Source organism: Rana temporaria, chromosome 3 (assembly GCF_905171775.1).
Source record: "Rana temporaria chromosome 3, aRanTem1.1, whole genome shotgun sequence".
Classification (NCBI taxonomy): Eukaryota; Metazoa; Chordata; class Amphibia; order Anura; family Ranidae; genus Rana; species Rana temporaria.
The window spans coordinates 71,764,040-71,790,022 of NC_053491.1; the positions used below are offsets into that span (position 1 = coordinate 71,764,040).

Sequence of the window (25,983 nt, forward strand, 5' to 3'; positions counted from 1 at the left end):
CTCCGGAGCGGCGGCCATTTTGGTACACCTGGCGGCAGCTGTCTCGTCCCCGCCATCTTGCGCCACCCCACACTCCTGCACAGTAATGTTAATTAGAAGGGGGCAAGCAGACATCTTGTTACACCCAACAAAGTTTTACATTTCACAGTTATTTTCAACATAAAACGGAGCTTGTGTGCTTAAAATACAGTATTTGTAAATATGACAGACTGTTTACATGTTCAATTTTAAAAGAGCAGCAAACCTTACATGCTTGCTACTGTGACAGAACACCTCAGATTTTCACATTTAGTTAAACGTGAAAATCAGGTGTTCTGTCACATTAGCAAGCATGTGAGGTCATCAGGTTTGTTGCAGGTTTTAAAATTTAACATGTAAACAGTCCGTCAGATTTACATATACTGTATTTAACTACTTCCGGACCGCCGCATGTACATATACGTCGGCAGAATGGCACGGACAGGCACATTGGCGTACCTGTACGTCCCTGCCTAGACGTGGGTCGGGGGTCCGACCCCCCCTTCCCCCGGTACATGCGGAGGTTCCCGTGGCTGTCCGAGTGATCCGGGATGAGGGGGCGGCTGTTCGTTTTTGTCCGCCCCCTCCGGATCGCTCTCAGCCAATCCGCGCGCTCCCCCTGCGTGTCACTTCCTCCTCCTGTGTAAACACAGGAAGAGGGAAGTGATGTGATCTCTCCTCTCGGCGGAGGGGAGATCACATCACACAGTGAGTCTGCACAACACTACACTGACACCAGGACACACAGGCACATTTAACCCCTTGCGATCACCACCCCCCCCCCCCCCCCCCCCCACGTCACAGTGTCACTGAATGCAGTGATCATATATGTACTGATCACTGCATTTAGTGTCAGTGTGACAGGCAGTTAGTGTTAGGTCCAGGGTAGCCCCCGTACCCCCTCCTAATAAAGTTTTAACCCCTTGATCACCGCCCTAGTTAACCCTTTCACTCCCTATTGCCAGTGTCACCAAGCGATCATTTTTCTGATCGCTGTATTAGTGTTGCTGTTCCCACTAGGTAGCTATTTTTTTTTTATTGCGATTTTTTTTTTTATTGCGATTTTTTTTTTTACTAAAGACATGTGGCTGAATACATTTTGGCCTAAATGTTTGACTAAAATTTAGTTTATTTGATTTTTCTTATAACAAAAAGTAAAAAATATTGGGTTTTTTTTCAAAAATGTCGCTTTATTTTTGTATATAGCGCAAAAAATAAAAATCACAGAGGCGATCAAATACCACCAAAAGAAAGCTCTATTTGTGGGAAGAAAAGGACGCGAATTTTGTTTGGAAACCACGTCGCACGACGGCGCAATTGTCTGTTAAAGCGACGCAGTGCCGAATTGTAAAAAACCCTTGGGTCATTTAGCAGCATATTGGTCCGGTCCTTAAGTGGTTAAGCATACAAGCTCCGTTTTGTGTTGAAAATAAATTAAAATAATTTTTGTTTGAGAATCGTGATTTTCACTTTATGCAAAAGAATCGCCTTCTCATTTTTCCCAGAATCGTGCAGCTCTAACCTGCTGTGAGAACAAAAGTCCCTGACCCTCCCAAAAAAAAAAATGCACCAGTGGAAAATGCACAGATGTGAACAAGCCCCATAGGAAACAATGTTAAATGGACTGTAGTGCGTTTCTACAAAACTGAAAAAGCACTGAAACACGCATAGGTATGAACCAGGCCTCAGGGGGAGATTTACTAAAACTGGTGCACACAGAGTCTACTACTATGCATAGTAACCAAGGTTTGTTGTCAAAGCTTAATTGAACAAGCTGAAGTTCTAAGTTGATTGGTTACTATGTCCTGTATGCACCAGTTTTAGTAAAGCCCCCGCTCTTAAGTGAGCCAAGTCCACACTACATGGGGATGCGATTTGTTCACATTTCATGTCTGAGGTTTACAACCACTAAAAACCTAAATGAATCTTCTTTGCCAGCAAGCCAGCCAAACCCTGCCCATCATTATAAACAAACCATCACAAACAGGAAGCATGGTGGTGACAGCAGAATGCTGCAGACCTTAGACAGCTAGTGAGGGAAAACAAAATTGAACTTAACAAAAAAACAACACAACACAGACAGATAGGATTTTTATAAAAGAAGAGACCCTATTGGTTTCTTTTGTCATAAATGCTGATCCCTGCCTGATAACAGAGCCATGCATGCACACCTGAGCGTATATTTATGGCACCTCTCCATGCCATGATGATGTGACTCCTGTGCTTGGCCTTACAATGCAAACAGCCGAAGAGCTCAAATCCTGAAAGAAGACCGGGAGAAGATGGAAGCACCCGTGACCAACAGGAGTGCCGACAAAACAGCACTGGAGGGGATCATTTGGCAGGTAAGTCTGCCATATTGTGCTAATATGCTGTGCATGGCTAAAATGTTCTTCAGTTTCCCTTTAAAGCGGAGCTCCGCCGTAAAAAAAAAAATATATTAAAAGCCAGCAGCTACAAATACTGCAACTGCTGACTTTTATTATATGGACACTTACCTGTCCTGGAGTCCAGCGACGTCGGCAGCAGAAGATGAGCAATCGCTCATCTCTCGGCTGCCCCCACCGCCATTCTCGGTGAGGGAACCAGGAAATGAAGCGCCATCCTCACTGTTTCCCGCTGTGTTCTGGGAGCCGAGTGTTTCCCAGAACACAATGGGGGGGGGGGGGAAGTGGCGTAATGCCCGCAGAGTCTATGCCTGGAAGTGGGTGCAAAGGTGCCAATTGTGGCACCGTAGGGGTGAATCTGATGAACGGAAGTTCCACTTTAAGGTGAAGCTCCGCTTTAATGCAGAAGAAAGAAGCCTGAGCCTAGGGAGATGTGTCTTTCAGTAAAACAATGAACCCAAGGATAACATCTAATCTACACAAGAATGGCTTAAAGACAATAATGTTTAAAGAGATCCTGTCACCAACCTAACAATGGTAAAAGCCCAGAAAAATTATTTTAAAGCGGTGGTTCACCCTCCATAGCAGCATTTTAGCATAAAATGAGGCATAGTAGCGCGAGCTACAGTATGCCTATCTTGATTTTTTTCTCCCCGTACTCACAGTGCAATCCTACATTGAAGATTCCGTCTCCCCGCGAGGAATGGGCGTTCCTATCCAGACGGAGGATGATTGACGACCGGCTCTGGCACGTCACGCTCTCCCCGAAGACAGCCGGAGTAGGTCTCGGCTCTTCACGGCGCCTGCGCACAGACTATGCGCAGGCGCCGTGAAGAGCCAAGCCTATTTCGGCTATTTCCGGAGAAGCGTGACGTGCCAGAGCCGGCCGTCAATCATCCTCCGTCTGGATAGGAACGCCCATTCCCCGCGGGGAGACGGAATCTTCAAAGTAGGATTGCACTGTGAGTACCGGGCTAAAAAAATCAAGACAGGCATACTGTAGCTCGCGCTACTATGCCTCATTTTATGCTAGAGGAAAAAAATATATATTTTTTTTTGTTTATAGGGTGAACCCCCGCTTTAAATGCGAAGGCTGACCAATGCGCTGCTTGAATTTCAGCCAATCCCTACTGGCTCAACCAAAATTTTGTGTTGAAATCGCCGTTGGAAAATTGCTGAATTTTGAGAAATGGCACTGCTTAGCAGGGAGAGGAATGTTGTCCATCTATGCTGTTAGTGTGGATGCAGGAATCTGCTGGGCCTCATTCAACTGGTGCTTAAAAAAAGGTGGTTGGGTCACATTTTTACAGCTTCCCGAAGCACATTAACGCCACTAACAGTTGTTAAAAAAATGGAGTGGATGAAGATGTAAACACAGCAGCCCTAGCCTTGCATTGCAGGGAGGCAAAATGAACACTGCCTGTATCATTCAGTAGGAGTTCACACTTTGTGAATGCCTTTATTTTCTTCTACTTGAACACACCAGTACTGGCTGTGATTGACAGCAGCAGGAGCCAATGGGCATGCACGCGGGAGCCGCCTTTACCGGCATGACTCAAGATAGAAACGGAACAGCATGCCCTAATTTCAGTGCATGCGCAGAAGAAAATGCCCTATTGCGATTTGCAAATATCTCCTTGACTGTGCAGGTCTGGGAGATATTTCAAGCACCTACAGGTAAGCCTTAATCTAGGCCTACCTGTATGATAAAGTGGTTGTAAAGGGTTAACAACCACTTTTACCAGTGTAAAGCCATCCATACATGGATTGAAATTCATCCAGTTCAGCATAAGATTTGATCCATGTATGGGCAAGCCGAGTGTAATCAAGTCGATCCATCGATCGAGTACGGTACAACCAGCATATTGGATTTTTTTTTACATGCGATTGTTGTCTGCAGCTATAGCCGCTAGCAGTAATCATTGTGTTCTGCCGGTCATTAAAGCGGAGTTCCGCCAACATTTTTTGTTTTTAAAGGTCATCCGCTACAAATACTTCAGCTGCTGACTTTTAAAATATTACCTGTCCAGGCTGCCCACGATGTCCTCACCCAAATGCGATCTGTCTCTCGCTCTCGGGTGGAGGCGCCGCCATCTTCGGTAGAGGGAATCATAAAGTTAAGCCTTGCGGCTTCACAGCCTGAATCCCTACTGCGCATGTATGAGTCGTGCTGCGCGATCCCTGCTGTCTTCTGGGACCTGTGTGTCTCCCAGAAGACAGTGGAGGGGCTGGACATAGCATAGATCACCACGAAGCCTGTGGCGATCTATGCCCATAAGTGGGAGCATATATCTGTATTAGACAGGTATCTGCTCCCCCCCCCCCGAAAGGTGCCACATGTGACACCGGAGGGGGGGGGATTCCGAAAAGCGTAAGTTCACTTTTTGGGTGGAACTCCACTTTAAGGCTCCCCACACTCCTCTACCGGCACAACACATCAACGCTGATGGTGGAAGGAAAGACAATCAGATCATCTATGGGCTGCCTAAGGTTATTGTGGCCAGAGTTGGGTTTTAAGATGGTCCTTTAGATCAGAAAATAATTCTCAGAGAAAGTGAAAAAATGAAATAACACTCTTACATAAGCCAAAGTGTCACTAGTTGTCATTAAAGCGGAGTTCCACCCAAAAGTGGATTTTCCGCTTATCTGCTTCCTCCCCCTCTGGTGCTACATTTGGCGCCTTTCAGGGGGAGGGGGGGGGACGGTTACCTGTTTTTTTATAGGTACCCTTTCCCCACTTCCAGAGACGGCGCCATCGGGTGTTCAGCCCCTCCTCCTTCCTCTGCCGCTGGGCCAATTAGAAAGCACAGCGCACTTTGTGCATGCGCAGTAGGGAACAGGCTGTGAAGCAGAAAGGCTTCACTGCCAGTTTACCTTACAAGGAATGGCGGCGGCAGCACCTGTCAGCTGATCTGAAAATCGGCTGGGGTACCTACATTGTGGAAACCCTGGATAGGCAAGTGTCCATATATTAAAAGTCAGCAGCTACAGTATTTGTAGCTGCTGACATTAAAAAAAAAATCATGGAGGGGGGGGGGGGACAGAACTCCTCTATAAACTTGTCAGTGAAATAAAAGCATTCACATTACTATGACAAATAGGACCGTGCTGAAAAAAATTAAAAGAAACCACAAACCTGCACTGAAAAATCCAGTGCAATGGCTGGATTCCAAAAAGAAAAAAAAGTATTGAGACAAAATAGAATGGCAGTGTGAGGATAGCCATGATTATTGTGACATTATACAGTGTGACTCAAGCCCTTCACCAGGTACACTTCAGGTCAAAACAGATTCTGTAACCTAGCAATCAGGAATCCCTATTGCTCGACTGTGTTCACCAGACCTCATGATTGCCATACATAGGACAATATAATATTATCCAACCACTTAGCACTAGTAAAAAGATTGGAAACTTGCAAACAATGTATATATTTATAGAACAGCGATGTTGGGAGATCGCCTGCATCCTAAGATCTTATTTTTGTGTTTGAAAACTGCCGTGTGTGTGGCCAGAATCAGACTTCAAGGGCTTGTTCACATCATGAGGGGTGGTCAAGTGGTTTTTTTTTTGCACGTTTTGGGCAGCCCATTTATTTTAATCCCACGGAGCACCATCAATCCCATCATAACAAAATGGAAAGGATAAGACACCACTACAATCCTGACAAACACTGAAGGAGCCTCAAAGATTCCCAGAGGAGATAGGAGATCTGTTCATAGGACCGCCTTACGCTCCACAGGGCTGGGCTTTAGGCCCCTTTCAAGCGTTATTCGAGCAAAGCCTCACCTGCAATCCCAATGTGCTGGTAAAGCACCGCTAAGACCCTAACGTTTTAGAGCGTTTTTGCAGTGCCTCAGTGTGAAAGGGTAAGGCGTTTTTACAGCGCTTTCAATTCATTTCAATGGAGAGGGGTGTTTTTGGAGCGTTTTTTTAAGAGCCCAAAAGCTGCTCCAAAGATGCTGCTTGCAGGACTCAGTGTGAAAGCCCAGGTTCACACTGGGTACGTTTTGCTTCGATTTGAGATCGGCGGCATTTGCCGGCAATGACACCGTCCTAATCGGTGCGGCGCTGCACCGATTTCAAAAAGTAGTTCCTGTACTACTTTTTGCGATTTCTGGCCGCGATTTACAGGTTTCTGCACAGATGTCTCTTAAATCGCAGCCGAAATCGGGACTGCCAGCGGGAGTGAAATCGTGCGAGTTCAGCAGAACTCGCACGACTTCACTCCCGCAGCCCAGTGTGAACGAGGGCAAAGGTTCCATTGTGATGCATAGAGAGCGTTTTATGAGCGTTTTAATAGTGCTATTTTTAACGCTAAAACGCTGTAAAAACGATTCAGTGTGAAAGGGGTCCTAGGGAAGAGAAAAATAAGAACATAAATTTGGAGTTTTGCCAAACAGCATGTAGAAGAATCTCAAAACACATTGAAGAAGGTTCTCTGGTCTTGGCCATCTTGTGTGGTGCAAGTCCAACACTTTCCAACATTCTGAGAATTCCCACAATGAAGTATACTGGTGGCGCCATCATGCTGTGGAGATGCTTCTCACTAGCAGGGACTGTAGAACTAGAGGAAAGATGGATGTCACCAAATGTAAGGCAATTCTTGAAGAAAACCTTTAAGACTAGGACAGGGGTTCACCTTCCAGCAAGACAAAACCATACTGCTAAAGATACACTGGAAAGACAGTCTGCCTCCAGGGCTGAGCACTTGTATAGCAGCTGCAATTAGGTGTGGGAGCTGGCAGCTTTTCAATGGGACTGCCCCCTGCAGCCAATTGCCAGGACCACCTGCTAATTTTCTTGCATCTGCTCGCTATCGACCCAAAACGCACGTGTGAAGGTAGCCTTGCAGTGATCCCTGGTTCACACTGGTGCGATTTGACATGTCAAATCAGCAGCATTTGCACCGTCCTAATCGATGCAACGCCGCATCTGCAGCGCGGCACCGATTTAGAAAAGTAGTTTCTGTACTACTTTTTGCGATTTCGGCCTGCGATTTACATTGACATCTCTTGAGAAAACTGCACAGATGTCTCTGTAATTGTGTCCGAAATCGTGACTGACAGGCGGTAATGAAATTGTGCGAGTTCAGCTGAACTTGCACGGCTTCACTCCCTCAGCCCAGTGTGAACCAGGGCTAAAGGTCTTTGAATGGCCTAGTCAAAACCCAGACTTCAATCTAATTGAGAATCTGTGGCATAGCTTGGCATGGCTGCACACCAACACAACCCATCTAACTTGCTGGGGCAGTTTTCCAAGAAAGAATGGACAAAAATTAACTAGATGTGCTAAGCAGCAGGCATGTCAGAAGAGACTTGCAGCAACTGGCGGATTTTTATTTGGGGGGGGGGGGGTGACTTGCACACTGTTTGCATTACAATAAACAATTATTTGCACCTTGAAAGTCATGGGCATGGTTCGGCCCTGAGTTACATTAACCACTTAAGGACCCCTTCACTCCGATATACGTCGGCAGAATGGCACGGCTGGGCACATCAACGTATAGGTACGTTGTCCTTTAAGCCCAGCCGTGGGGTCGCGGGCGAGCGCCCGCGACCCGGTCCGAAGCTCCGTGACCGTGGGACTCGCGGACCCGATCACCGCTTGAGTCCAGCGATCGGTCCCCGGAGCTGAAGAACGCGAAGAGCCGTGTGTAAACACAGCTTCCCCGTTCTTCACTGTGGCGGCGTCATCGATCGTGTGATCCCTTTTATAGGGATACACAATCGATGACATCACACCTACAGCCACATCCCCCTACAGTTGTAAACACACTTCAGGTCACACATAACCCCATCAGCGCCCCCTGTGGTTAACTCCCAAACTGCAATTGTCATTTTCACAATAAACAATGCATTTTAAATGCATTTTTTGCTGTGAAAATGACATTGGTCCCAAAATTGTCTCAAAATTGTCCGAAGTGTCCGCCATAATGTCGCAGTCACGAAAAAAAAAAAACGCTGATCGCCGCCATTAGTAGTAAAAAAAAAATTTCTATAAAAATGCAATAAAACTATCCCCTATTTTGTATACACTATAAATTTTGCGCAAACCAACCGATAAACGCTTATTGCGATTTTGTTTACCAAAAATAGGTAGAAGAATACGTATCGGCCTAAACTGAGGAAAAAACATTTTTTTTATATATTTTTGGGGGATATTTATTATAGCAAAAAGTAAAAAATATTGCATTGTTTTCAAAATTGTCGCTCTATTTTTGTTTATAGCGCAAAAAATAAAAACCGCAGAGGTACTCAAATACCACCAAAAGAAATCTCTATTTGTGGGAAAAAAAGGACGCCAATTTTGTTTGGGAGCCACGTCGCACAATTGTCAGTTAAAGCAACGCAGTGCCGAATCGCAAAAAGGGGCAAGGTCCTTTAGCTGCATTTTGGTCCGGGTCTTAAGTGGTTAACTGACATTTGCGTGGTCGTCTTATACTGTACCCAAATAAAATTGATGTCCTTTTTTCTGACAAATAGAGATTTCTTTTGGTGGTATTTGATCACCTCTGCGGGTTTTATTTTTGGCGCTATAAACAAAAAAAATATTTTTTTTACAGTTATAAAACTTTCAAGAAAGAAAAAAAAAAAATCGAATTTCTTCATCAATTTAGACCAATATGTATTCTGCTACATATTTTTGGTTAAAAAAAACTCCAATAAACGTATATTGATTGGTTTACGCAACAAACTATGGGATATTTATATTTACATTTTTACTAATATTGGCGGTGATCAGCAACTTATAGCGAGCTTGCGATATTGCAGCAGACAAAATTGGACACTGACACTTTTTGGGGACCAGTAACACTAATTCAGTGATCAGTGCTAAAAAAATATGCACGGTCAATGTACTAATGACACTGGCTCTGAAGGGGTTAACATCTGGGCAAATAAAGGGTTAAATGTGTGCCTAGCCTGCGTTTCTGTGTACTATGGGAGGTGCTTTTACTAGGGGGGAGACATGAATCCTTATCCCTGCTTTGCAGGAACATAGGATCAATGTCTTCCCTACTGACAGAACGGCGATCAGCATTGTTTACACACTTGTGCGCCCCGTACACGGAAATGAGGGATCACTTACTAGGTACATGATCCTGCACAGCAGTGCCACCGTATATGCAAGTTATATTGTCAGTAAGTGTTTAAAGAGACTGAAGGTAAAAATCCTGGGTGCTGCTCCCCTAATACTCACCTGAGGGCCCTCTCGATCAAGCGATGTGCACCAGCTGTCCTGGGGCTCCTTCTACTCATTGGCTAAGAGCAGTGGAAGCTATTGGCTCTCGCTGATGTCAATCAAAGCTAGTGAGCCAATGAGAGAGTGGGGGGCTGGGGGTGAGCCAAGGCCATATGTGTCTATGGCCTCGTTCACACTTGTGCAGCTTTGAAATCACGCTACTTCAGCACAATTTCAAAGCTGCATGTCAATTTAATTGTGGCTTGCGACTTTAACAGAAGTCTATGCAAATGGCAATGAATTTGGTAAAAGGTAGTGCGGAACCTTTTTCATAATCCCTGCGACACGAGTCTCTGACATGAACGGTTCCATTGGCGGCAAAGGGGTGCGACGTGTCATGCGATTTGGAACTATCAAATTGCATGACAAGTCCCACCAGTGTGAATGGGGGCTTATGGAGGGATAGAGCAGTGCTCAGGAGTGAGCATGCAACAGTGACCCCAGAGCAAGCAGCTTGCTATTGGGGGCACTGGTCAAAGGGGAGGAGCCAGGATTTCTGGTGGGGGACCCAAGAAGAGGTGGATCGGAGCTGTTCTATGCAAAACCACTTCACAGAACAGGTAAGTATAACATGTTTGTTATTTAAAAAAATTTTTTTAAGTGGTTGTAAAGTCAGAAGGTTTTTTATCTTAATGCACCCCCCCCCCCCTACTTATCTGAGCCCCATCTCTAGCCAGCAATGTCCAGGAGTGCCTCGGATGTCCGAGACTCTCCCTCCTGATTGGCTGAAACATAACAGCAGCACCACTGGCTCCCGCTGCTGTCAATCAAAATCAGTTAGCCACTGTTTTTATAAAAAACAAAAACAAACATTATACCTACCTGCTCTGTGTAATTGTTCTGCGTGTCCATTCACACACACAGAAAAGAAATGTCATCAGCATACCAAGAGTCCAAAGCTTTATTTCCGTGGTCACGTGGTGGTCACAAGGTAAACATATGCAATGGAGCCACACAGGGCCCCTTCGTCAGGAAAGCCCTGCATGTCTCTGAAAGTGGTTGTAAACCCTTAGGCCTCGTACACATGACCGAACATGTCTGCTGAAACTGGTCCGCGGACCTGTTTCCGTGGACATGTCAGACCGTGTGTACGGCCTAGCGGACCGGTTTCCTGGCCTAGCAGACAGGTTTCCAGCGGACAAAAGTTTCTTAGCATGCTAAGAAACTTGTCCGCTGGAACCATGTCCGTCGGACATGTCCGATGGTTAGTACAACTCATCGGACATGTCCGCTGGTTATGACGTATGACCAGCGGCCCGAAATCCCGCGCATGCGTCGAATTGATTCGAAGAATGCGTGGAAGCATTGAACTTCTGTGTCAGAGAACATCAGTGTCTTCTATGTCACCCCGTTCTCTGTCCGCGGGGATTTTGGTCTAATGGTGTGTACACACATCAGACCAAAACCTCCCAGCAGACATGTCCGATGGAAACGGTCCGCTGACCGTTTTCATCAGACATGTCTGCTCGTGTGTACGAGGCCTTACAGACCACATAGACCAGGGGTGGCCAACCAGTGGCCCGCAGAGCCCTCTGATGTGGCCCGCGACCTTCTGCTCTGGAATGGTGGGTTGGAAAGCCCAGATCGCAGGTTGCCAATCCGCCATACCACAGCATTATTGTTGTGAATAAAGCTGGTGGTAGAGGAAGAAAGCGGCTGCAGAGCAGAGCCCCATAAGCCAATGCTTCCTGTACAGCGCTGGCTTTTGCCACAGGCGGAGTCTATGGCAAAGTTCAGCTAATCTGCAGGATAGACACAGGTGCGCAGTGCGCTGCAACCGCGGTGTGCGTAAACCCCAGCACATCAGTGTGAAAGGAGTCTTGGGCCCCTTTCACAGGATCGGCCCGACCCAATCAGACCCTCAATTCACCTCTATAGAGCAGCAAATGTAAACAGACTTTTGTCCGCTTACGCCCGCCTACCTCCAATCCGACCTGCTAAAAAATAAAAAACAGAAGGGAATTTGTCCTGTTCCATCTGGGCGGATCGGATCGGAGGGCCTATAGAATAGCTGTGGCCTGTCATCCACCTGCTCCCCTCATTGTGGCCCGTGACTGGTAACCAAGTTGCTTAAGTGGCCCTCGCTCTTAAAAAGGTTGGGCACCCCTGAATTAGGCCTACAGGTGAGCCTAGATTAAGGCTTACCTGTAGGTGCAAGAAATATCTCCTTAACCTACACGGTTCGGGAGATATTTTCTCAAAAACGGGTACCGATGTCTACGGCGCATGCGCGCCGTAAACAACGGCGCTGGCGCACTGAGCGTGCCGTTAGTGAAGGCGATCATGCCTTCACTGCCGGCTCCCAACGTCATTGCGGCTCCGTAATGTCACAGCGCCGGACCGGTGATACAAGGAAGGAGAGGAACGAGTGCCGCTGCGGGGGATCTCAGGTAAGTACTACATAATGCATATTAGCTCTTTATGCCTTTGTCTTGCAGGCTTTTTTTTTCCTAGAGGGTTTACTTCCTCTTGAAACATTGTTGTATGTTTACCATGTGACCACGAAAATAAAGCTGTGGACCCTTTTGAGGAATCCTTGGTGTACCAATGATCTATCCTCACTTTGATCGACTACGGTTTCCAGCCTATAGTCATTACAGAACCCAACATTACTACAGCCATTTTCTTGAATGTGTGTGCGGGGGGGAATATTGAGTTTTCATTCACACACAGAGCCGTGGCTCATCCCTGCCCCCTTTCTCCATAGATAAGCTCAGTAGTTGTGCTCAACCAAAGAGGAGTCAGACTCCCAGGTGTGCAGAGGGACTCATGCATGTCATGGATCAATATGGAGAGGGGGGGGGGGGGGCTACTGAACAGAGAAGATTTTTTACCTTCATGAAGGTAAAAAAAAAAAAAACTTGAGCCTTTAGAACCACCAAGTCAACACTGAACATTTTTTAGAAATTAAAAGCTTAGAAACATATACATTGTTAGAAATCCTAATGTCAACCAAGAAAAAATAATTATATGGATATACACTATATTATTAGCAAAAGTATTGGGACACCTGCCTTTATACACACACACATGAACTTTAATGGTAATAGTCTTATGCCCCGTACACACCATCACTTTATGTGATGAAAAAAAACGACATTTTCTGTGAAGTAAAAAATTACGTTTTTGAAACTTCAATTTTCAAAGACGAAGTTGCCTACACACCATCATTTTTCTCACAATGTTCTAGCAAAGCGAGGTTACGTTCCACCACGTTTTTCCATTGAAGCTCGCTTCATAAGTAGCTTCTGGGCATGCGCGGGTGAAAAAACTTTGTTTTAACCACTTCTCTACTTTGGGTGTTTTTCAGATTTTTTGTTTACAAGACTAAAACAGTTTTTTTTGCTAGAAAATTACTTAAAACCCACAAACATTATATATTTATTTTTTTCTAATACCCTAGAGAATAAAATGGCGATCATTGCAATACTTTTTGTCACACCATATTTGCGCAGCGGTCCTACAAGCGCACTTTTTTTGGAAAAAAATCACTTTTTTGAATTAAAAAATAAGACAGCAATAAATTTGGCCCAATTTTTTTATATATTGTGAAAGATAATGTTACGCCGAGTAAAATGGTACCCAACATGTCACGCTTACAAATTGCGCCCGCTCGTGGCATGGCGTCAAACTTTTACCCTTAAAAATCTCGATAGGCGACGTTTAAAAAATTCTATAGGTTGCATTTTTTGAGTTACAGAGAAGGTCTAGGGCTAGACTTATTGCTCTCGCTCTAACGATCGCGGCGATACCTCACTTGTGTCGTTTGAACACCGTTTTTATATGCGGGCGCTACTCACGTATGCGTTCGCTTCTGCGCACGAGCTCGTCGGGACGGGGCGCTTTAAAAAATTTTTTTTTTTTTTTCTTATTTATTTTTATTTATTTTATTATTTTTTACACTGGGAAAAATAAAAATAAAAAATGATCACTTTTATTCCTATTACAAGGAATGTAAACATCCCTTGTAATAGAAAAAAGCATGACAGGTCCTCTTAAATATGAGATCTGGGGTCAAAAAGACCTCAGATCTTATATTTAGACTAAAATGCAAAAAAAAAATTGGAAAATGTCATTTTTTCAAATGACAAAAAAAAAATGTTTCTTTAAGAGGCTGGGCGGGACTGACGTTTTGACGTCACTTCCGCCCAGCCGAGCTATGGGGACGGGCGAAGGAGATTTTTCCTTCAGTCTCGTCCCCGCTCAGCTCCCAAACGGTCGCGATCTCCTCCGCCGCTACCGACGGCTCCGGTAAGCGGCGGAGGGCGCGGGAGAGCGGCGGGCGGGGCCCTCTCCCGCCACCGATAACGGCGATCTCGCGGGGGAATCCGCCGCGGAGACCGCAGTTATCGTTACCAGAACCGCTGACAGTAAAGATAGATACCTCGGTTGTGGCAGCAGCTGCTGCCGTTACCGAGATATGTATCTTTAAAGTTAGGTCGTATATAGTCGTACAGCGGTCTGGAAGTGGTTAAACGACGTTTTTGCTACACACGGTCAATTTCTGTGAAGTAAAAGTTGACGTTTTGAAAAACGACACATAAAATAGAAGCATGCTTCAATTTTTTTTGGTCGTTTTTTAGAAGACATAAAACGACGTTTTCCCCCACACACGGTCAATTAAAGTGACGTTTTTAAAAACGTCATTTTTTTTCCATCACATAAAACGACCGTGTGTACGCGGCATTACTCTATAGGGTTCAATATTGAGTTGGCCCACCCTTTTCAGCTATAACAGCTTCAACTCTTCTAGGAAGGCTGTCCACAAGGTTTAGAAGTGTGTCTATGGGAATGTTTAACCTTTCTCCCAGAAGAGCATTTGTGAGGTCAGGCACTGATGTGGATGAGAAGGCCTGGCTCGCAGTCCGCACTCTAATTCACCCCCAAGGTGTTCTATCAGGTTGAGGTCAGGAATCTGTGTAGGCCAGTCAAGTGCCTCCACCCCAAACTCACTCATCCATGTCTTTATGGACCTTGCTTGGTGCACTGGTGAGCCGTCATGTTGGAATAAGAAGGGGTCATCCCCAAACTGTTCCCACAAAGTTGGGAACATGAAATTGTCCAAACTGTCTTGGCATGCCGACGCCTTAAGAGTTCCCTTCACTGCCAAGCCCAACCCCAGAAAAACAACCCCACACCATAATCCCCCTACACCAAATGATTTGGACCAGAGCACAAAACAAGGTCCATAAAGACATGGATGAGCAAATTTGGGGTGGAGGAACTTGACTGGCCTGCACAGAGTCCTGACCTCAACCCCATAGGAGTATTAGTGGGCCCTGAGGACAGGTTTGATGACCAACAGGCCAGGTTTGCAAGATAACTGAAATACATCACAGGTGATATAATTTGCTGCTCAGTGATTGCAGTATTCTAATCTGCATCTCCCGAAGGTAATACATAAAACCTGGCCTGTTATTGGGCCCTGAGGACAGGAGTTGATGACCACTGCCATAGAGCACCTGTGTGATGAATTAGAGCTGAGACTGCGAGCCAGGCCTTCTCAAACATCATCAGTGCCTGACCTCACAAATACTCTTCTAGAAGAATGGTCAAACATTCCCATAGACACTCTCCTAAACCTTGTGGACAGCCTTCCCAGAAGAGTTGAAGCTGTTATAGCTGCAAAGGGTGGACCGACACAATATTGAACTCTACGGACTAAAACTGTTGCTAATATAGTGTGCGAGAGTATATATTTATATATTAGGGCTGTGAAAATTAAAGATTAATTCCTCGATTAATCGTAAATTTTTTGGATTGATCAAAATTCTTTTGATCGGTACTATTGGTGCAATGGATCGTAAATGATCCGTGATCCGAACGGGTCACCATATGCGGATCGGCACACCACGTGATCCGCGGAGCTCCGCTGCTGCCTCGGCCATAGGAAAGGCCGCGGCTTCTGCCTAGCTCCCAGAGCGGCGGCCATCTTGGTCCACCCGGAGGCGGCCTAGAGCGGTACGCTGACGTCATTACCTGGTCTCAACTGCTCGTGTTCGGCCGGCTTCTCTGGTAAGACTAAGCAAGCACTAATCTTCCTATACAGTGGGGGAGATGTGGACCATATTACAGTGGGGGGGGAAGATGTCTGTGGATATTACAGTGGGGGGGGGGGGAGATGTCTGTGGATATTACAGTGGGGGGGAAGATGTCTGTGGATATTACAGTGGGGGGGGAAGATGTCTGTGGATATTACAGTGGGAGGGAAGATGTCTGTGGATATTACAGTGGGGGGGGGGAGATGTCTGTGGATATTACAGTGGGGGGGGGAGATGTCTGTGGATATTACAGTGGGGGGGGGAGATGTCTGTGGATATTACAGTGGGGGGGAGATGTCTGTGGATATTACAGTGGGGGGGGGGGAGATGTCTGTGGATATTACAGTGGGGGGGGAGATGTCTGTGGATATTACAGTGGGGGGGAGATGTCTGTGGATATTACAGTGGGGGGGGGGAGATGTCTGTGGATATTACAGTGGGGGGGGGATGTCTGTGGATATTACAGTGGGGGGGAGATGTCTGTGGATATTACAGTGGGGGGGGGGAGATGTCTGTGGATATTACAGTGGGGGGGGGGGAGATGTCTGTGGATATTACAGTGGGGGGGGGAGATGTCTGTGGATATTACAGTGGGGGGGGGGGAGATGTCTGTGGATATTACAGGGGGGGGAGATGTCTGTGGATATTACAGTGGGGGGGAGATGTCTGTGGATATTACAGTGGGGGGGGGAGATGTCTGTGGATATTACAGTGGGGGAGGGAGATGTCTGTGGATATTACAGTGGGGGAGGAGATGTCTGTGGATATTACAGTGGGGGAGGAGATGTCTGTGGATATTATAGTGGGGGGAGATGTCTGTGGATATTACAGTGGGAAGATGTCTGTGGATATTACATTGGGGGAGATGTCTGTGGATATTACATTGGGGGAGATGTCTGTGGATATTACATTGGGGGAGATGTCTGTGGATATTACATTGGGGGAGATGTCTGTGGATATAACAGTGGGGGGGAGATGTCTGTGGATATAACAGTGGGGGGGAGATGTCTGTGGATATAACAGTGGGGGGGAGATGTCTGTGGATATAACAGTGGGGGGGGAGATGTCTGTGGATATAACAGTGGGGGGGGGAGAGGTCTGTGGATATAACAGTGGGGGGGGAGATGTCTGTGGATATAACAGTGGGGGGGAGATGTCTGTGGATATAACAGTGGGGGGAGATGTCTGTGGATATTACAGTGGGGGGAGATGTCTGTGGATATTACAGTGGGGGAGATGTCTGTGGATATAACAGTGGGGGGGAGATGTCTGTGGATATAACAGTGGGGGGAGATGTCTGTGGATATAACAGTGGGGGGAGATGTCTGTGGATATTACAGTGGGAGGAGATGTCTGTGGATATTACAGTGGGGGGAGATGTCTGTGGATATTACAGTGGGGGGAGATGTCTGTGGATATTACAGTGGGAGGAGATGTCTGTGGATATTACAGTGGGGGGAGATGTCTGTGGATATTACAGTGGGAGGAGATGTCTGTGGATATTACAGTGGGGGGAGATGTCTGTGGATATTACAGTGGGGGGAGATGTCTGTGGATATTACAGTGGGGGGAGATGTCTGTGGATATTACAGTGGGGGGAGATGTCTGTGGATATTACAGTGGGGACTTTATATGGAGGTGATCTGAAAAATGTATGTGCGTTATAATTAATTGAAATTAATCGATTAAAACAATTAATCGATCACGAAAATTGTAATCAGTAACAGCCCTAATATATATATATTTTTATTTGTTATTGCCTGTAAATAAGCGTCAGCAGACGGCCTCCACGACAAGCATTTGTTCCACACAATCATTACAATAAGTTCATGGGACTAGTGGTACACAGAGCTGTTAGCACATGTGCTCTTCATTTAATGTACCTTATATGACCTTGACACTGTTATAATAATCATTCACAGTTTTCCTGAAAACCAGCTACCAAAACAGAGTGAACAGATGTCTACTGCACGTCACACAATAAACATTATACTATATGCAAATGTTTATGTTAACACGGTGAGGATGATGAATTACCCTATACCAAGACCAGGAATAAAATGACAATCAATGAAAGCAGATTACATTTATTAATTATTCAATGGGTGTGGACGGGTGATCTGGTGTTAAGAGCCCTGCACTTGATTCTACAAGGTCATGGGATCAAGTCCTCCCATCACCACTAATCTCCTAACATCACCCGTAACCATTTCAGTCCACACAAGAACGCCTGATAGGCAGCTCAGCTAAAAAAAAAAACAACATTCAATAGGTCTGAAATGTTGGGGCCGTCGGTATAGTCTGCAGTCTGTCTTGTAGCAATGCTAACATTACACATCGCCGGAGAAACGTTCTACATATAAATAACTGCATCATAAAAACAATCCCATACAGCATGCATCTGCAGGCAATGCACGAGATCTGCACTACGCATATGCATAATTTCATTTCTACTGCAATAAAAAAAATAGATTACTTCAATAAGCTAGACCCTGCTTTATATATATATATATGAAACATTATCATAATCAATTACAACAGCAAGTCTTGTTTTCTAAGGCAAGCAATGAGAGAAACATTATGGCAGATTTGTAAAATACTAATGCCTTGTTTCCACTGCACGGAACGGTTCGGGTCAGTAAGAATGGAGCGGTTTAGAATGGACCGGTCTATTCTCATGAGCGTTTCCACTGCAAATCGGACCGTCGGGGACCATTCAGGATTTAGAAAAAATGCCTAGCACATCCACCAATCAGTGGAATGTATTGCATCTCCTCCCCTAATGGAACCGTTCCATTTCCTATGGCCCCACATCTGAAGCAGGACCCAGAATGGTCCGGTACGGTTCGGTTTAATGGCACACTTTCGTAGTGGAAACACCCAAAATAGCGTACCGAACCGAACCGTACCGAACCGATCCGCTCAGTGGAAACGAGGCATAAGTGTTTATAAATAAGGAAACCTGTGCCATGTACGAGGATACGAGAGGCTACAGGAGCCATTTTTTTTTTTTAGATATTTTGACACAATACCAAAACAAACTGTCTCTGTCGGCAATAATATAGGAGGGGGAAAAAAATGCAACTTCATTTATCCCGAGGTTGAATTAAAAAATGGAGGGGGGGGGGGGGGATGTGTACGAGACGTGTGTGTAAAAAACCTCTAAAACAGGTGTGATTTTTATCCATCAGTATTAGACACTCCTCCCACAATGCATCAGTCTAGTGACCTGATGCAAGGGAAAAAAAAAATAAAAAAAAAAATCAGCCAGCCATTCAGCACATGAGACCGCATCTGACCACCTTTGTTATTCTAGTAAAAACATCTCATGCCAACGGAGACAACCCAGCCAACGCATTCACCATCTGCAGGGGTGTTTTTCCCCCTAAATCGGAGAGTAAAAATAAAGGGATCCATTAAAAAGAAAATCATTAAAAAAAAAAAAAAAAAAGAAGATCTATATAAAAAAAATACAAAAATTATTTAAAAAAATTATTAAAAAGATCAAAAAAAATCAAATAAATTATCTACAAAAAAAACACATTATAAAAAAAAAAAGGAATGATTTAATATAATAAAGATAAAATAAAAAAAAAATTAGCAATTAAAATTTAAAAATAATGATCCATTAAAAAAAAAGGGGTGACTCCTGCAATCAAAGAGTGGGGTGACTTGTCCTCCATATTGTGCAATGGATGCAGACTGCCAGGAGATGAACGCAGGCAAGCGGTCTTTCTTGCCTGCAACTGCAAAATAAATATCTCACCTGCCCCTCCTCCACACATAAAAAACACATCCAGTGGCAGCCAACTTCTGTGTATGCCATGCATTTTGGGAGGGAATGAAGGGGGTGGGTGGCATCATGTAATGCAGAATAATGGGGTGTGTGATACAATCAGTAATGTGGAGGGGTGTAATATACAATTACTAATTGGGGGGGGTGTAATATACAATCAGAAAAATGGGGGGGGGGGGTATTGAGATAAAATCAGTAATGTGAGGGGAGGGTGAGATACAATCAGTAATGTGGGGGGGTGATACAATCAGTTATGTGGGGGGCTGATAAACAAACAGTAATTTGGGGGGCTGATATACAATCAGTAATGTGGGGGGATACAATCAGTAATGTGGGGGGGGGTGAGATACAATCAGTAATGTGGGGGGGTGATACAATCAGTAATGTGGGGGGGTGATACAATCAGTTATGTGGGGGGGGGTGAGATACAATCAGTAATGTGGGGGGGTAAGATACAATCAGTAATTTGGGGGGCTGATATACAATCAGTAATGTGGGGGGGTGATACAATCAGTAATGTGGGTGGGGGGGAGCAAGATACAATCAGTAATGTGGGGGGTGATACAATCAGTAATGTGGGTGGGGGGGGGTGATCTGGGTGATAAGATGGTAGATGAATGAATGACAGGTTGGCATGGTGCTTGTTCTTCTTCTTCTTACCAGATGGAGTTCTTGATCTTCTGTTGCAGTGCACTGGCCTCCGTCCCTTGCAGTCCTGTGACCAGGGCGGGCAGACTCCCCGGGGTTGCAGAGGGGGGCAGCTGATCAGGCCGCTGTTTTTTCGGGGTCTGTGGCTGCTGCTCCTCTGCCATGATGATTGCTGATGCTGGGCTCGGTGTGAGAGAGAGACACAGAGAGGGGGGAGGAGGGGTGGAAGCAGGAGGACGGAAGGCGCTGTGCACGCTAGGCCTTTACCCCGACCTCGAGTAGATGGCCTTCCCGTGCTGGGGGGACATGACGGGGGCAGCTCAGGAGAAGGAGGAGGGGGGGCAGCTACAGCCGTGGGGACGCGTGCAGAAGGGTGAGGGGCATGGTAAGGTTAGAGGGCGAGGAGGAGGGGTTGTCTGCCAGTCATAGGGTGCTGGGAATGGGAGACGAAGAAGGGGGCATGAAGGTGGAGAAGAAGAAGGCAGATGTGCCCCCCTCACAGCTGCACTCCGCCTAAATCCAACACCTGGTCCCACTGCAGCCGCCTGCAGCCCTCACGGCGCTCACTGGAGAGGAGCGGAGGCTGCACCCGGCACTGCGCAGGCGCACTGCTCCTGACAACAACTACTACACACATCAGGCTGCCTCCTGCACAACAACAATACACACTGAGCTCCCCTCACCAGTCACAGATCATACTGGGATGGGATGTGTTCACCAGGCAACCAGTCACAGCTCACACTGGGTTGTCTTCACCAATCATACCTCATACTGGGATCTCTTCACCAATCATACCTCATACTGGGATGTCTTCACCAGTCACACTTCATACTGGGATTTCTTCACCAGTCACACTTCATACTGGGATGTCTTTACCAGTCACACTTCATACTGGGATGTCTTCACCAGTCACAGTTCATACTGGGATGTCTTCACCAGTCACACCTCATACTGGGATGTCTTCACCAGTCACACTTCATACTGGGATGTCTTCACCAGTCACACTTCATACTGGGATGTCTTCACCAGTCACACTTCATACTGGGATGTCTTCACCAGTCACACTTCATACTGGGATGTCTTCACCAGTCACAGCTCATACTGGGATGTCTTCACCAGTTACACTTCATACTGGGATGTCTTCACCAGTTACAGCTCATATTGGGATGTCTTCACCAGTTACGGCTCATACTGAGATGTCTTCACCAGTCACAGCTCATACTGGGATGTCTTCACCAGTCACACCTCATACTGGGATGTCTTCACCAGTCACACTTCATACTGGGATGTCTTCACCAGTCACGGCTCATACTGAGATGTCTTCACCAGTCACAGCTCATACTGGGATGTCTTCACCAGTCACAGCTCATACTGGGATGTCTTCACCAGTCACACTTCATACTGGGATGTCTTCACCAGTTACACTTCATACTGGGATCTCTTCACCAATCATACCTCATACTGGGATGTCTTCACCAGTCACAGCTCATACTGGGATGTCTTCACCAGTCACACTTCATACTGGGATGTCTTCACCAGTCACGGCTCATACTGGGATGTCTTCACCAGTCACAGCTCATACTGGGATGTCTTCACCAGTCACACTTCATACTGGGATGTCTTCACCAGTCACACTTCATACTGGGATGTCTTCACAGTCACAACTCATACTGGGATGTCTTCACCAGTCACACTTCATACTGGGATGTCTTCACCAGTCACAGCTCATACTGGGATGTCTTCACCAGTCACACCTCATACTGGGATGTCTTCACCAGTCACACCTCATACTGGGATGTCTTCACCAGTTACACTTCATACTGGGATGTCTTCACCAGTCATGGCTCATACTGGGATGTCTTCACCAGTCACAGCTCATACTGGGATCTCTTCACCAGTCACCGCTCATACTGGGATGTCTTCACCAGTCACGGCTCATACCCAGTCCCAAGTCTTTTGCAGACTCTAATTCCTCGTACACGACCGACATGACGTTTTTCCCAACGGGATTCCTCTCAAGCCTGCCTTGCATAAACACGTTCAGGCCAAATACCGCCCGTCCAAAGCGCAGTGACGTACGACAGGACTATAAAGGGGAAGTTCCATTCAAACTGCGCCACCTCTTGGGCTGCTTTTGCTGATCCTCGTGTTAGTAAAAGTTTGGTGAGAGACGATTCGCGCTTTTAATGCGCAGCATTAAACAATGCAATAATTTGCAGCGTGACGAATGTGATATCTCCATTACGAACGCTAGTTTTACCAGAAAGAGCGCTTCCGTCTCATACTTGATTCTGGGCATGCACGTTTTTTTCCCCCTCAGAAAAGCATACACATGACCAGTTTTCCCAACGGGAAAAAGTCCGCCGGGAATCCCAACGGGAAAAAAGAAAGCTGGTTCTCTTTTTTTTTTTCCGGCAGTTTTCACGTCGGGAAAACTGCGATGGAGCATACACACGGACAGTTTTTCCGGCCAAAAGCTCCCATGGCAGTTTTCCCAACGGGAACAGTGAGGCCTCGTACACACGACCGGACATGTCCGATGAAAACGGTCCGCGGACCGTTTTCATCGGACATGTCTGCTGGGAGATTTTGGTCTGATGTGTGTATACACCATCAGACCAAAATGCCCGCGGACTGAAAACGCAGCGACGTGGCGGCGACGTGCACGAACCCGGAAGTTCAATGTTTCCACGCATGCGTCGAATCACTTCGATGCATGCGGGGGATTTCGGTCCGATGGTTAGGTGTACTAACCATCGGACATGTCCGACGGACAGGTTTCCACCGGACATGTTTCTTAGCATGCTAAGAAACTTTTGTCCGCTGGAAACCTGTCCGCTAGGCCGGAAAACTGTCCGGTAGGCCGGACCAGTTTCAGCGGACATGTCCGGTCGTGTGTACGAGACCTGAGAAACAGAACAACAAAAAATATCCAGAAAACACATTTTAAAAAAGTTATAAATTGTGTAGCGCCTGGTTACTTCCAAGTACCGGTGCTTTGTTAAATTTAGTGGGGGATCAGAGAGTTAAGTAGCTCTGATCCAGTTGGTCTATTCAAATTGGGTCTCTGTCTCAGCTTGGCTGTGCTGTGGGTTTACTCTGTTGTTCCTGGAGTGCTGTTCCCACCCCAGGACGATAGGTGGCAGCAGTGGAGTCGAGGTTTGGGTGCTTTTCCCCGGCAGCCTATCAGGAGGGTTTCTCCTTGCTGTGCATGCTGGGGGAGGGTATTTATGACACAGACGCCATTGATCTGGGTTCTTCTTCTTCGAGTGCGGCACCCACCTTTAGGGTGACTGCATCACGGCGCCCCGGCGAAATGGCCTTCCAGGCCGGGGTGCACGTGCCATGTGGTGTTCCTGGTTCCGGGACCACGTTGGTCCGGAACATTTAAAGCTGTGGCTGGGTCCCCAATCCTGAGAAGATCCCAAGCGAGATAGCTGTTCGGTGGGGAGTCCATCTGAAGAGAGCCAAGAGAGGCTGGCAATCCAATAGGGTCTCGAGAATCAACCGGGGATCAATACTGAAAGGATGGACGTTGGTCACCTGTCAGTTGGTCACCTGTAAACTACCTGAAGGAGATCCAGGCCAAAGTCTGTTAAGGAGGATCACCTCCGCTACCTCAATCCTAAGTAGGGTCTGTGGCAGAGACTTTTTTCCTCTAAGTTCCGAGTGATACTCTGGCTGCCAGGTCAGAGAGGCCTGTCCATGTACGCTAAACCCACTCTGGCTGGAGTGGCGAAGAAGACTAATAGCCAGATTCAGAGAGAGCGCTGCATCTTTAAGGCGGCGTAGCGTATCCTATTTACAATACGCCGCCTTAAGTCAAAGAGGCAAGTACTGTATTCACAAAGCACTTGCCTCCTAACTTACGGCGGCGTAGCGTAAATGGGGCCGGCGTAAGCGCGCCTAATTCAAATGAGAATGGGGGGCGTGTTTTATGTAAATTACTCGTGACCCGACGTGATAAACGTTTTTTACGAACGGCGCATTCGCCGTCCGTGTACATATCCCAGTGTGCATTGCTCCAAAGTACGCCGCAAGGACGTATCGGTTTCGACGTGAACGTAAATTACGTCCAGCCCTCAACGGAAGCGCCACCCAACGGCCAGCCTAAATATTGCACCCTAAGATACGACGGCGCAGGCTGACGTATCTTAGCTAGGTTTAAGTGTATCTCAGTTTGAGAATACACTTAAACTTACGACGGTGCAGATTCAGAGTTACGCCGGCCCTGTGTTTCGGGTAATTGTCATGCTGGAATACCCATCCACAATCCATTTTCAATGTTCTGGCTGAGGGAAGGAGGTTCTCACCCAAGATTTGATGGTACACGGGCCCCTCCATTGTCCCTTTGATGTGGTAAAGTTGTCCTGTCCCCTTAGCAGAAAAACAAACCCAAAGCATAATGTATCCACCTCCACATTTGACAGCGGAGAAGGTGTTCTTGGTGGTCATAGGCAACATTCCTCCTCCTCCAAACATGGCGAGTTGAGTTGATACCAAAGAGCTTGATTTTGTTCTCATCTGACCACAACACTTCTACTCAGTTTTCCCTTGAATCTTTCAGATGTTCATTAGCAAACTTCAGACGAGCCTGTACTTGTGCTTTCTTGAGCAGGGTGACCTTGCGGGCGCTACAGGATTTCAGTTCTTCTTGGCGTAGTGTGTTGCCAATTGTTTTCTTGGTGACTATGGTCCCAGCTGCCTTGAGATCATTCTCAAGATTCTCCTGTGTAGTTCTGGGCTGATTCCTCACTTTTCTCATGATCATTGAAACTCCACGGCCACTCAAAATTCCGACCGTCAAGAACGCAGTGACGTACAACAATACGGTGAGCCGAGAAAAATGAAGTTCAATGCTTCCGAGCACGCGTCGACTTGATTCTGAGCATGCGTGGTTTTTAGTGCATCGAAATTGCATACAGACGAACAGATTTTCCGATAGAATTTTTTTACGTTGGAAAAATAGAGAACCTGCTCTCTATCTAAGTCCGTCGGAAATTCCGACAGAGAAAGTCCCATCTGACTTTTTCCATTGTAAATTCCAACCGTGTGTACGCAGCATAAGGGAGAGTTGCCTGCTAGGAGCTGTAAGGGTTTTTTTCACCCCTCTCCTTCTTCCCGTTTTCACTGACTAACGTAATGTGAGCTGAAACACACAGAGCTGTGCATTCAGCAGCCTCTCTTGTGCCTTTATTGGCCAGAAGAGGAAAACCAATTAAAGGCACAGTTACAACAGCCAATGGGAGAGATTGTACTGAACTGCAGAGAGAGCGGCAATGGATTCTGGGACATGCAGTTCCCACACAAAACAGCCCTGTAGACTGGTATACAGGGAGAAATACAAATCCCAGCGGGCTTTACTGAAAGGAAAGTAAAAGACTCCATTTGGTGTCTTGAGGTAAAGTTCATTTAGACATGAGAGAGTAAAAAAATGTCATGCTGTATAGTGCTATTATTCCTTGTTTGCAGAAATATCCTCCAATTTCTAATACTGTTCACCATGACTTTATCACTGGAAATTGTGCCACCTTCACCAAATATGCCCTCACCATAGGCCTGTGCAGGGGGTGTGGCAGGTCACTAATCACTTTGTGCAGTGCTGATTCCCCCTACTGCCTGGGCTTCCCCTGTGCAGGAACCCCCCCCCCCCCCCCCCCGCTCTGCAGTGCTGCTGGCTTCCCTCCTGTGTTGCGTTTGTTAACCTCTTCCATACCAGGCTTTTATACACACCTCCATACCGGGCCTATTCTGGCACTTCTTTCCTACATGTACAAATCATCATTTTTTTGCTAGAAAATTACGCAGAACCCCCAAACATTATATATGTTTTTTTTAGCAGACACCCTAGGGA

General features: G+C 46.4%; 1 protein-coding gene across 1 annotated transcript in view; it reads right to left on the reverse strand.

Annotated features, from left to right (window-relative positions):
* Nucleotides 1-20,731, reverse strand: part of RFX7 (regulatory factor X7) — a 164,568-nt gene extending 143,837 nt beyond the window's left edge. Inside the window, exon 1 of the mRNA XM_040342738.1 lies at nucleotides 20,142-20,731. Within this exon, the coding sequence (XP_040198672.1) occupies nucleotides 20,142-20,293 (152 nt within the window). The 5' untranslated portion in view covers nucleotides 20,294-20,731. The remainder of the gene's footprint in view (nucleotides 1-20,141) is intronic.
* Nucleotides 20,732-25,983: the final 5,252 nt, after the last annotated feature.